This window comes from Chroicocephalus ridibundus, chromosome 27 (assembly GCF_963924245.1).
Source record: "Chroicocephalus ridibundus chromosome 27, bChrRid1.1, whole genome shotgun sequence".
Taxonomy (NCBI): domain Eukaryota; kingdom Metazoa; phylum Chordata; class Aves; order Charadriiformes; family Laridae; genus Chroicocephalus; species Chroicocephalus ridibundus.
In genome coordinates this window covers 1,426,939-1,437,970 of record NC_086310.1, presented here as the reverse complement: position 1 = coordinate 1,437,970, position 11,032 = coordinate 1,426,939, and the positions used below count along the sequence as shown (strand labels likewise).

Genomic DNA, 11,032 nt, shown 5'->3' with positions numbered 1-11,032 from the left:
GGGGGGTAGTTTAGGGGTCTGGGGAGGCAGTTGGGGGGGTAAGGAGGGGCACTCAGGGGGCAGTTGGGGGTCAGAGGGAGCAGTTATGGGGCTCGGGGGGGGGGCAGTTATGGGGCAGGGGGGGCAGTCGGGGGTCAGAGTGTGGGGCAACCCTCAGTGCCCCCCCCCGGACCCCCCCCCACCCCCCCCCCGCCTCCCCAGGCCATGGCGCAGGCGGAGGCCCCGCGGAGTCGCCGTGTGGGGATCCTGGGCTACGGCCAGTTGGGTACTGGGGGGACTGGGAGGGAGTGGGAGGGGGAACTGGGAGGTCTGGGAGGGGGTCCGGGGGCACTGGGAGGGACTGAGAGGGGGAACTGGGGGGGACTGGGAGAGGGTCTGGGGGAACTGGGGGCACTGGGAGGGAGTGGGAGGGGGAACTGGGGGGGTCTGGGAGGGGGTCTGGGGGCACTGGGAGAGTCTGCGGGGGGGGGAATGGGGGGGACTGGGAGGGGCACTGGGAGGGACTGGGAGGGGGAACTGGGGAGACTGGGAGAGACTGGGAGAGGGTCTGGGGGCACTGGGAGAGACTGCGAGGGCGTCCGGGGGCACTGGGAGGGGGCACTGGGGGGCACTGGGAGGGACTGGGAGGGACTGAGAGGGGGGACTGGGGGGACTGGAGGGGAGTGGGAGGGGGTCTGGGGGCACTGGGAGGGACTGGGAGGGAGTGGGAGGGGGAACTGGGGGGGACTGGGAGGGAGTGGGAGGGGGAACTGGGAGGGACTGGGAGGGACTGGGAGAGGGGACGGAGGGGCAGTTGAGGGGCTGGGGGGCTTGGGGGGGCAATTGGGTAACCAGAGGGGTAACTGGGGCAGTGGGGGGGTAATTGGGGTAATCAGAGGGGTAACTGGGGGCTGTGGGAGTGATTGGGGGTAATTAGGGTAATTGGAGGGGTGGGGGGGGCAATTAAGAGGGTAATTAGGGTAATTGGAGGGGTGGGGGGGGCAATTAAGAGGGTAATTAGGGTAATTGGAGGGGCAGGGGGGGCAATTAAGAGGGTAATTAGGGTAATTGGAGGGGTATGGGGGCAATTAAGAGGGTAATTAGGGTAATTGGAGGGGCAGGGGGCAATTAAGAGGGTAATTAGGGTAATTGGAGGGGTATGGGGGCAATTGGAGGGGTAGGTGGGGGCAATTAAGGGGGTAATTGGGGCAGTTGGAGAGGTAAGGGGGGGGGGCTGTGGGGCAACTGGGCGGGGGGGGTAAAAAGGGGCTGTGGGGGTAACTGGGGGGGCAGCCGGGGGGGCGATGGGGGCAAGCGGGAGGACACCGGGGGCGGGGGGGGGGGACGGAATTGGGGCAGAGCAGTGTCGTGTCGTGTGTCCCCCCCCCCCCCGGGCGGTTCCTGGGGGACAAGGAGGGCCGGGGGGGGGCGGTGTGTGACAGGGACGTGTGTGTGGTCCCCCCCCCCCAGGGAAGTGTGTGTGTGTGTCCCCCCCCGGGCAGTTCCTGGGGGGAGGGGGGGGGGATGGGACGGGGGGGGGGTGACAGTGCTGTGTGTCGTGTGTGTCCCCCCCCCAGGGCAGTTCCTGGCGGGGGAGCTGCTGGCCCGGGGCCCCCCCCCTGGGCTTGACCTTGGCCTTCGTCTGGGCGCGGGACGGGGGGCGGCTGGAGGGGCTGCCCCCCCCCCTGCGCCTGCCCGACCTGCGCCTGCTCCCCCAGACGTGAGTGACACCCCCTGTCACCTCCCCCCCCCCACCCCGTGTCACCCCCCGTGTCACACACACCCACCCCCCCACCCCCGGCCTCAGCCCCTGGGCCCCCCCCCCCCTCCCCCCGCCACCACCTTGGCACCCCCACGGCACCCCCGGGACCCCAATGGCACCCCCAGCGTCCCCTGCCACGCAGATGTCACCCCCCCCAGAACACTGTGTCACCCTCAGGACCCCCGTGTCACCCCCAGCGTCACCCACCTCCCCATGTCACCTCTGGGACCCCGACGTCACCCTGGGACCCCCGCGTCACCCCCAGCGTCACCCACCACCCTGTGTCACCTCCGCGACCCCAACGTCACCCCGGGACCCCCGCATCACCCCCAGCGTCACCCACCTCCCCATGTCACCTCTGGGACGCCGACGTCACCTTGGGACCCCCGCGTCACCCCCAGCGTCACCCACCACCCCGTGTCACCTCTGGGACCCCGACGTCACCTCGGGACCCCCGTGTCACCCCCAGGGTCTCCTGCCACCCCCATGTCACCCCCGAGACCCCAGTGTCACCCCCAGGACACCAGTGTCACCCCCAGCATCACCTGCCACTCCAAAGTCACCCTGGGACCCCCGTGTCACCCCCATTCCCCTCCCTCCCCCCCGCCATGCCACCCTGCCACCCCCCGTCACTTCCCCAGACCCTCATGTCCCCAGGGTCCCCCAATGTCCTAGTGCCACCCCGTGTCCCCAGGGTGCCCCCACATCCCAGTGCCACCCCATGTCCCCAGGGTCCCCAAGGTCCTGGTGCCACCCTGTGTCTACAGAGTCCCCCATGTCCTGGTGCCACCCCATGTCCCCAGGGTCCCCCCGTCTCCTAGTGCCACCATATACATCGGGGTGCCTCCATGCCCCACGGTCACCCCATGTCCCCAGGGCCACCCCGTGTCCCCAGGGTCCCCCCATGTCCCACTGCCACCCCACGTCCCCAGGGTCCCCCCATGTCCCACTGCCACCCCATGTGCCCAGGGTCCCCCCGTGTCCCACTGTCACCCCATGTCCCCAGGGTCCCCCCATGTCCCACTGCCACCCCATGTGCCCAGGGTCCCCCCGTGTCCCACTGTCACCCCGTGTCCCCAGGGTCCCCCCATGTCCCACTGCCACCCCATGTCCCCAGGGTCCCCCCATGTCCCAGTGCCACCCATGTCCCCAGGGTCCCTCCATGCCCTACAGTCACCCCATGTCCCCAGGGTCACCCCGTGTCCCAGTGCCACCCCGTGTCCCCAGGGTCCCTCCATGCCCCACTGTCACCCCATGTCCCCAGGGTCCCCCCGTGTCCCAGTGCCACCCCGTGCCCCAGGGTCCCTCCATGCCCTACTGTCACCCCATGTCCCCTGTCCCCAGGGTCCCCCAATGTCCTAGTGCCACCGTATACATCGGGGTGTCCCATGCCCCACTGTCCCCCCGTGTCCCAGTGCCACCCCATGTCCCCAGGGTCCCCCCGTGTCCCAGTGCCACCCCGTGCCCCAGGGTCCCTCCATGCCCCGGTGTCACCCTGTACCCCGGGGTGCCCCATGTCCTGGTGCCACCCTGTTGTCCCCAGGGAGGTGGACCTGGTGGTGGAGGTGGCACATCCCTGCGTGGCCCGGGAGCACGGCGAGGACATCCTGGCCCACGCTGACTTCATGGTGGGGACACGGGGACACTGGGGATGGGATTGGTGGGGCCATGGGGACAATGAGGACTTTGGGGACACTGGGGATGGGATGGGGGGGCCGTGGGGACAATGAGGAGGTTGGGGACAGAGGGGATGGGCTGTTGGGGACGTGGGGACGACGGGGATGTTGGGGACAGCAGGGATGGGGTGGTGAGGACACGGGGGACAACGAGGAGGTTGGGGACAGTGACGATGGGGTGGTGGGGAGGTGGGGACAGTGGGGACAGCTGGGAGGTTGGGGACAGCCAGGGACAGGAGGGTGGGGACATTGGGGTTGACAAGGGGGCTGGGGACAAGGGGAGGTTGGGGACACTGGGGGTGGGATTTGGGGACAATGGAGATATTTGGGACAGTGGGGGATGGGGTGGTGGGGACAAGGGGACTTGGGGAGGTTGGGGACAGAGGGGGTGGCATCTTGGGGACAATGGGGGCACCAGGGACAGCAGGGAGCTTGGGGACAGCTGGGGACAGGACAACGGGGACACTGGGGGGACAACAGGGATGTGGGGACAGTGGGGACGGGGCGGTGGGGACACGGGGACAAGGGAAGGTTGGGGACAGGGGGGACGATGGCAGTGGGGATGTGGGGACAGTGGGAGTTTGGGGACAGAGGGGGTGGGATGTTGGGGACATGGGGGGGAGGTTGGGGACAGTGGGGACGGGGTGGTGGGGACGTGGGGACAATGGGGAGGTTGGGGACATGGGGAGGCTGGGGACAGTGGGGACGGGGTGGTGGGGACGTGGGGACAATGGGGAGGTTGGGGACATGGGGAGGCTGGGGACAGTGGGGACGGGGTGGTGGGGACGTGGGGACAATGGGGAGGTTGGGGACATGGGGGGACGATGGCAGTGGGGATGTGGGGACAATGGGGAGGTTGGGGACAGCTGGGGCCAGGACGACGGGGACACTGGGGACAATAGGGATGGATGTGGGGGAGAGCGGGGACGGGGACGCGGGGACAGTGGGGACATTGGGATCGGGACAGAGAGGACGTTGGGGACAGTGGGACGACGGCGGGGGTGGTGGGGCCGGCGGGGGACGCGGTGGCCCGAGCCACTGTCCCCAGCTGGGGTCCCCCACGGCGCTGGCGGACCCCGAGACCGAGCGGCGGCTGCGGGCGGCGGCGGCGCGGGGGGGACACACGCTCTACGTCCCCCGGGGCGCCCTGTGGGGCTGCGAGGACATCCGGCGCATGGACGACGCTGGCACGCTGGCCGTGAGCCACCCGCGGGGACACCGGCGGCAGGGGGACACCGGGAGGGACACTGGGGGGGTTGGGGACACCAAGGGGTGGGATGCCCTGGGGTTGGGGACACCCACCGTGGGGTTGGGGACATCAAGGGGTGGGACACTCTGAGGCTGGGGACACCATGGGGCTTGGGGACATCATGGGGTTGGTGAGATACCATGGGCTTGGGGACATTATGGGCTTGGGGACACTGTGGAGTTGGTGACACCATGGCCTTGGGATACCCTGGGGTTGGGGACACTGTGGGGTTGGGGACACTGTGGAGTTGGGGACATCATGGGCTTGGGGACATCATGGGCTTGGGAACATCACGGGGCTTGGGGTGCCCTGGGGTTGGGGACACCCACCGTGGGGTTGGGGACATCAAGGGGTGGGACACTCTGAGGCTGGGGACACCATGGGGCTTGGGGACATCATGGGGTTGGTGAGATACCATGGGCTTGGGGACAGTGTGGGGTTGGGGACACTGTGGGGTTGGTGACACCGTGGCCTTGGGATACCCTGGGGTTGGGGACACTGTGGGGTTGGGGACACTGTGGAGTTGGGGACATCATGGGCTTGGGAACATCACGGGGTTTGGGGTGCCCTGGGGTTGGGGACACCGTGGGGTTGGGGACATCAAGGGGTGGGACACTCTGAGGCTGGGGACACCATGGGGCTTGGGGACATCATGGGCTTGGTGAGATACCATGGGCTTGGGGACATCATGGGCTTGGGGACACTGTGGAGTTGGGGACACCGTGGGCTGGGGGACAACATGGGCTTGGTGACACTGTGGAGTTGGGGACATCATGGGCTTGGGGACATCATGGCTTGGGGATGTCATGGGCTTGGTGACACTGTGGAGTTGGGGACACCGTGGACTTGGGGACACTGTGGGTTTGGGGACATCACGGGGCTTGGGATGCCCTGGGGTTGGGGACACCGTGGGGTTGGGGACATCAAGGGGTGGGACACTCTGAGGCTGGGAACATCGTGGGCTTGGGGACAGTGTGGGGTTGGGGACACTGGGGTTGAGGACACCGTGGGGCTGGGGACACCATGGGGCTGGGGACACCATGGGGGCTCGGGGATGTCATGGGGCGTGAGATCCCGTGGGGATGGGGTCTCCAGGGCGTTGGGGACACCATGGGATGCCACGGGGTTGGGGACACTGTGGGATTGGGGACACCAAGGGGCTTGGGATGCCATGGGGTTGGGGACATGAAGAAGTCAGGGACAGCAAGGGGTGGGACATTCTGGGGTTGGGGACACCACAGGTCTTGGGATGCCATTGGGGTTGGGGACGCCAAGGAGTTGGACACCGTGGGGTTGGGGACGGTGTCTGGATTGGGGACCACAGTGTTGAGGTTGGGGACGACATTGGGGTTTGGGGACAATGTCCGAGGTTGGGGACCACATCCAGGGCTGGGGACAGAGTGCGAGTTCGTGGCTGGCACCCAAAGTTGGGGACAACATCAGAGGTTGGGGACAGTAACTGGCCTTGAGGGCCACATCTGGGCTTGGGGACAGTGTCTGAGGTTGGGGACAGTGTCCAAACCTGGGGACAGTGCCCAGGCTTGGTGATGACATCTAGATTTGGGGACAGTGTCCAAGGTTGGGGACCATGTTTGGGGACAGCGCCCAAGGTTGGTGACCATGCCCGAGGTTGGGGACAGTGCCTGGGCTTGGTGACCACATCTGGGGTTGGGGACAATGTCCGAGGTTGGGGACAGTGTCAAAGCTCGGGGACCATGTTCAGGTTTGGGGACGGTGCCTGGGCTTGGTGACCACATCTGGGGTTGGGGACAGTGTCTTAAGGTTGGGGACAGTGCCCAAGGTTGGGGACAGTGTCCACGGCTGGTGACCATGTCCAAAGTTGGGGACAGTGCCTGGGCTTGGTGACCACATCTGGGCTTGGGGACAATGTCCAAGGTTGGGGACCACGCTGGGCTTTGGGGACAGTGTCTGAGGTTGGGGACCACGTCCAGATTTGGGGACGACATCCAAAGCTGGTGACCACATCAGGGTTCGGGGACAGTTCCTGGCCTTGGGGACAACGTCCAAGTTTGGGGACAGGACCGGGGCTGCTGGTGACATCCGTCCCCCTTCCACCCCAGGCGCTGAAGGTGACGATGACGAAGGCCCCCCAGAGCTTCCGCCTGCAGGGGTGGCTCCAGGAGCGGCTGGTGGCCGCGGTGGCAGCGGGGGGACGGGCTGTCCTCTACGAGGGTCCCCTGCGTCCCCTCTGTCCCCTCGCCCCCAACAACGTCAACACCATGGCGGCCGCCGCGGTGGCCGCCCCCAGCCTGGGCTTCGATGGCGTCCGCGCCTGCCTGGTGGCCGACCCCAGGTGGGTGACGTGCCACCAACCCCTGGCCGGGGGGGGGGGGCACCTCCCGGTGGTGTCACCGCCCTGGGTGACAAGCGCCGTGTGTCCCCGCAGTGTCCCCGACTGGCACATCGTGGAGGTGGAGGTGACGAGCGTGGGGGAGGAGGGCCGGGCCCTGAGTGTCACCAGCACCCGCCGCAACCCGGCGGCGCGGGGGGCTGTCACCGGCAGTGCCACCCGTCACGCCTTCTGGAGCAGCCTCAGGGGTGGGGACACCTGCCCCCTGTCCCCTCTTGTCCCCTCCTGGCCCCCCCCCCCCCCCTCATATGTCCCCACGTCCCCTGTCCCACCCATGTCCTCGTGGCCAACGTCCTCCCTGTCCCCCCACATGTCCCCATGTCCCCCCATGTCCTCTATGTCCCTCCCCAATGTCCTCCTGTCCCCCAATGCCCTCTGTGTCCACCCATCTGTCCCCAAATGTCGTGTTCCCAATGTCCCCATGGCCTCCATATGTCCCCAACGTCCTCCATGTCCCCTCATATGTCCCCACGTCTCCCATGTCCCCCTCCATATGTGTCCCCATATGTCCTCCATGTCCCCTCATATGTCCCCACGTCCCCCTCCATATGTCCCCAACGTCCTCCATGTCCCCTCATACGTCCCCAATGTCCCCCTCCGTATGTCCCCAATGTCCTCCATGTCCCCTCATGTCCCCACGTCCCCCAGTGTCCCCCTCTGTATGTCCCCATATGTCCTCCATGTCCCCTCATATGTCCCCAATGTCCTCCATGTCCCCATATGTCCTCCATGTCCCCTCATATGTCCCCATATGTCCCCATGTCCCCAATGTCCCCCTCCATATGTCCCCAATGTCCTCCATGTCCCCTCATATGTCCCCACGTCCCCCATGTCCCCCTCCATATGTCCCCAATGTCCTCCATGTCCCCTCATATGTCCCCACGTCCCCAATGTCCCCCTCCGTATGTCCCCAAGTCCCCCAATGGCCCCTGCGTCCCCCCAGAAGTCCCCACGTCCCTCCATTCCCCCTGTGCCCCATGTCCTCTGCTCCCCCCCCAATACGTCCCCAGTGTCCCCTCCACACCATGCCCATGGCCTGGGTCCCCCCATGTCCCCAGTGTCCCCCCACGTCCCATGTCCCCACCCTCCCCCCCACAATGTCCCCAGCGCCCCCCGCTCACTCCCTCTATCCCCCTCCCCGCAGCCTGCCACGGCCATGGCGGATGCGTCCAGCTCTGCTGAGGCCGCCGGGACCCGCGACAGCCCGGCGACAGCCCGGCGACAGCCCGCCGACGGCGCGGGGCGGGGGGGTGACATTAAAGTCGGCGACAGCGGCACCGCGGCGGCCAGGCCTCATCATGGCGGGGGGTGGGGGGGGGCGCGCAAGGCATGATGGGAGGGAGGGCAATGGCCGCCTAGTGGCGGCGCGGCGCAAGGCATGACGGGGGGAAGGTCCGCGGCCGCGGTGTGTCTATGGGGCGCGGCGCAAGGCATGATGGGGGGAAGGTCAATAGCAGCCCAGTGGCGGCGCGGCGCAAGGCATGATGGGGGGGAGGGTCGGCGGCCGCTGTGTGTCTATGGAGGCGCGGCGCAAGGCACGCCGGGAGGAAGGTCGGAAGTCCCCCCTCCCAGCGGGCCGCGGTGCACGCCGGGAGCCGTAGTTCCGGCCTGGGCTGGGCTGGGGCGGGGGGACGACGCGTTATGCGGCCGCCGCCGGGCCCGGAGGAACGGCGGGGTGCGCTGGGCCCGGTCCGGGGGTCCGGGGGGTTCTGGGGGGGGCGGTCCTGGGGAGCTCAGAGGGCCCAAGGGAGTGCGGGGAGGGCCTGGCTGCCCGCAGGAAGGGCCTGGAGGGGTGGCGGAACGGCCTGGGTGGGCCCCGGGGGGGCCGTTGGGGGGTTCTGAAGGGTCTTTGTGGGGGGCTGAGGGGGACAGGGAGGGTCTGCGGGGGGTAGAGGGTGTCGGGGAGCCTGAGGGGGGTCTAGGGAGGTGTGTGTGGGGGTCTCTGGGGGAGCTGATGTATGCCGGGGGGGGCACCCGGAGTGGGTCGGGGGCATCTTGGGGGTGTCGGGGGGGGTCTGAGGGGATCAGGGGGGCCCTGGGGTGTCTCTGCGGGTCTTTGCGGGGTCTGGGAGGGTGTCTGGAAGAGCTGGGGGGGATCTTGGGGGTGCATGGAGGGGGGTGGGGGTCTCAAGAAGATCTTGGGGTTTCTGGGGGGGTCCAGGAGGGTGGCTGGAAGTGCTGGGGCACCTGAGGAGGGGGGGGGCCGGCAGGGTCTCAAGGTGGCCTTGGGGGTCTCAGGGGGTCTCTGGAGGCTCTTTGGGGGTCCAGGAGGGTGTCTGGAAGAGCTGGGGGGGCACTTGGGGACCTTGGTGTGTGTGTGTGTGTGGGGGTCTGGGGGTGTCAATAAGGTCTGGGGGGATATTGGGGGTGCACGGCGGGGGGTCTCAAGAAGATCCTGGGGGTGTCTTGTGGTATCTCAGAGAAGTCTGGTGGTCCTGTGGGTTTGCGGGGCTCTGGGGCGGGGGGTGTGTATGCGGGGGGGTTTTCTGGAGCATCCCCCCCCCCTCCCGCCTCCACCCCATCAGGCAGCCGGGCCCCCCCCGAAGCAGGGGCCATGTCGGGGTCCCCCCCGTCGCCCCCCTCGGGGCTGTACCACGAGCGGCAGCGGCTGGAGCTCTGCGCCCTCCACGCCCTCAACAACGTCCTCCAGCGCCCCTGCTTCACCCGCCAGGCCGCCGACGACATCTGCAAAAGGCAGCTTAATCCACAATCACCTTCCTTATTTGCTTTATGGCGCCTACTTTTCCTTATTTTCTCTTTTTTTTTTCCCCCCCCCCAAAAGGCTGGCCCCTGACGCTCGCCTCAACCCTCACCGCAGCCTCCTGGGCACCGGCAACTACGACGTCAACGTCATCATGGCGGCGCTGCAGGGCTTGGGGCTGGCGGCCGTTTGGTGGGACAAACGCCGGTACGACCCTATTTTTTGGGGTGTTCCCCCCTCCCCCCCAAAAAAACCAACCCAACCCCTTTTTCACCCTATTTAACCCCACCGCCCCCCCCAGGGCGCTGGAGCGGTTGGCGCTGGGAGAAATCCTGGGATTCATCCTCAACGTCCCCTCCAACATCTCCCTGGGGTTCGTGGCGTTGCCGTTGCGCCGGCAGCACTGGCTGGCCGTCCGCCAGCACCGCGGCACCTACTACAACCTCGACTCCAAACTCCCGTCCCCCGTCCCCATCGGGGGCGAGGAGGAGCTCAGGTGGGTGACGCCGGGTGACGAGGGTTGGGGACAAGCGAAGGGGACGTGAGTGACGCCTCCCTGGTTGCCGCCGGCAGGGCTTTCCTGCGGGATTTCCTCGCCCAAGGGCTCTGCGAGGTTTTCCTCGTCGTGCCGCGGGCCGTGGAGGAAAGCGGCGCTTGGCTGAGCCCCGAGTGACACGTCACACGCCAGCGGGTGACAACGAGTGACACTGATGGCTGACACCGGCCACCCTCCACTTTGGGTTGAAACCCCGACGCTTTGGGACATCATCCAGGCGCTGCTCATCCGGGGCAGAGGGGTTTGTTTTGGGAAGCACGCAATTCCCTGATTTCACCCCAATTTCGCCTCTGTCACTATTTTTCCTCTGGGGGCACGTGACGGGGGGTCATGTGATGGCACTTGGCATCACCTCAGGGTGCACGGAATGGGCTTAATTACCCACGAGAAGGTGATTAAAACTGCTGGGTTTACAGCTGTGTGTCCACGGGCTTGTCTGGTTGTCCCTCCTTGGGGTGCACATTCCCTCTTGGGCTTGGCGCGCTGGGAATCAGTGCTTGAATGACCCCCAAAATCCCCAAATCTGACCCCGATTCACCAACGCAGCCGGATTCCCCACCTGCAGGGACTAATGAAGAGGCTGAAGGGATGGAGGAGGAGGATCTGACCCCAGAGATGAGGAGTGCGTGGTTGGGGGGCGGGTTGGAGCGGGGGGAGGCCGGGGAAGGGGCCTGGAGCCGCACCGGCCGCTTCTCCCGCTCCGCTGGGACGGCTCCAAAGCGCGCCCGCTGATTGGTC

The 11,032-nt window shown here is 67.1% G+C and overlaps 2 protein-coding genes across 2 annotated transcripts; both read left to right on the top strand.

The window, feature by feature from the left end:
* Window positions 1-201: 201 nt before the first annotated feature.
* On the top strand, window positions 202-8,316 carry ASPDH (aspartate dehydrogenase domain containing). The gene is given in 8 exon segments (XM_063318607.1): window positions 202-265; window positions 1,557-1,591; window positions 1,593-1,699; window positions 3,285-3,369; window positions 4,466-4,615; window positions 6,748-6,980; window positions 7,074-7,225; window positions 8,182-8,316. Coding segments are annotated over 8 exon segments (861 nt in total). The 5' UTR covers window positions 202-204; the 3' UTR covers window positions 8,220-8,316.
* A 278-nt stretch (window positions 8,317-8,594) lies between these two features.
* JOSD2 (Josephin domain containing 2) lies at window positions 8,595-10,709 on the top strand. Its single transcript, XM_063318606.1, has 5 exons — window positions 8,595-8,712; window positions 9,563-9,731; window positions 9,820-9,945; window positions 10,040-10,234; window positions 10,312-10,709. Exons 1-5 carry the CDS (start codon window positions 8,679-8,681, stop codon window positions 10,409-10,411), a joined length of 624 nt encoding a protein of 207 aa, XP_063174676.1. The 5' UTR covers window positions 8,595-8,678; the 3' UTR covers window positions 10,412-10,709.
* Window positions 10,710-11,032: the final 323 nt, after the last annotated feature.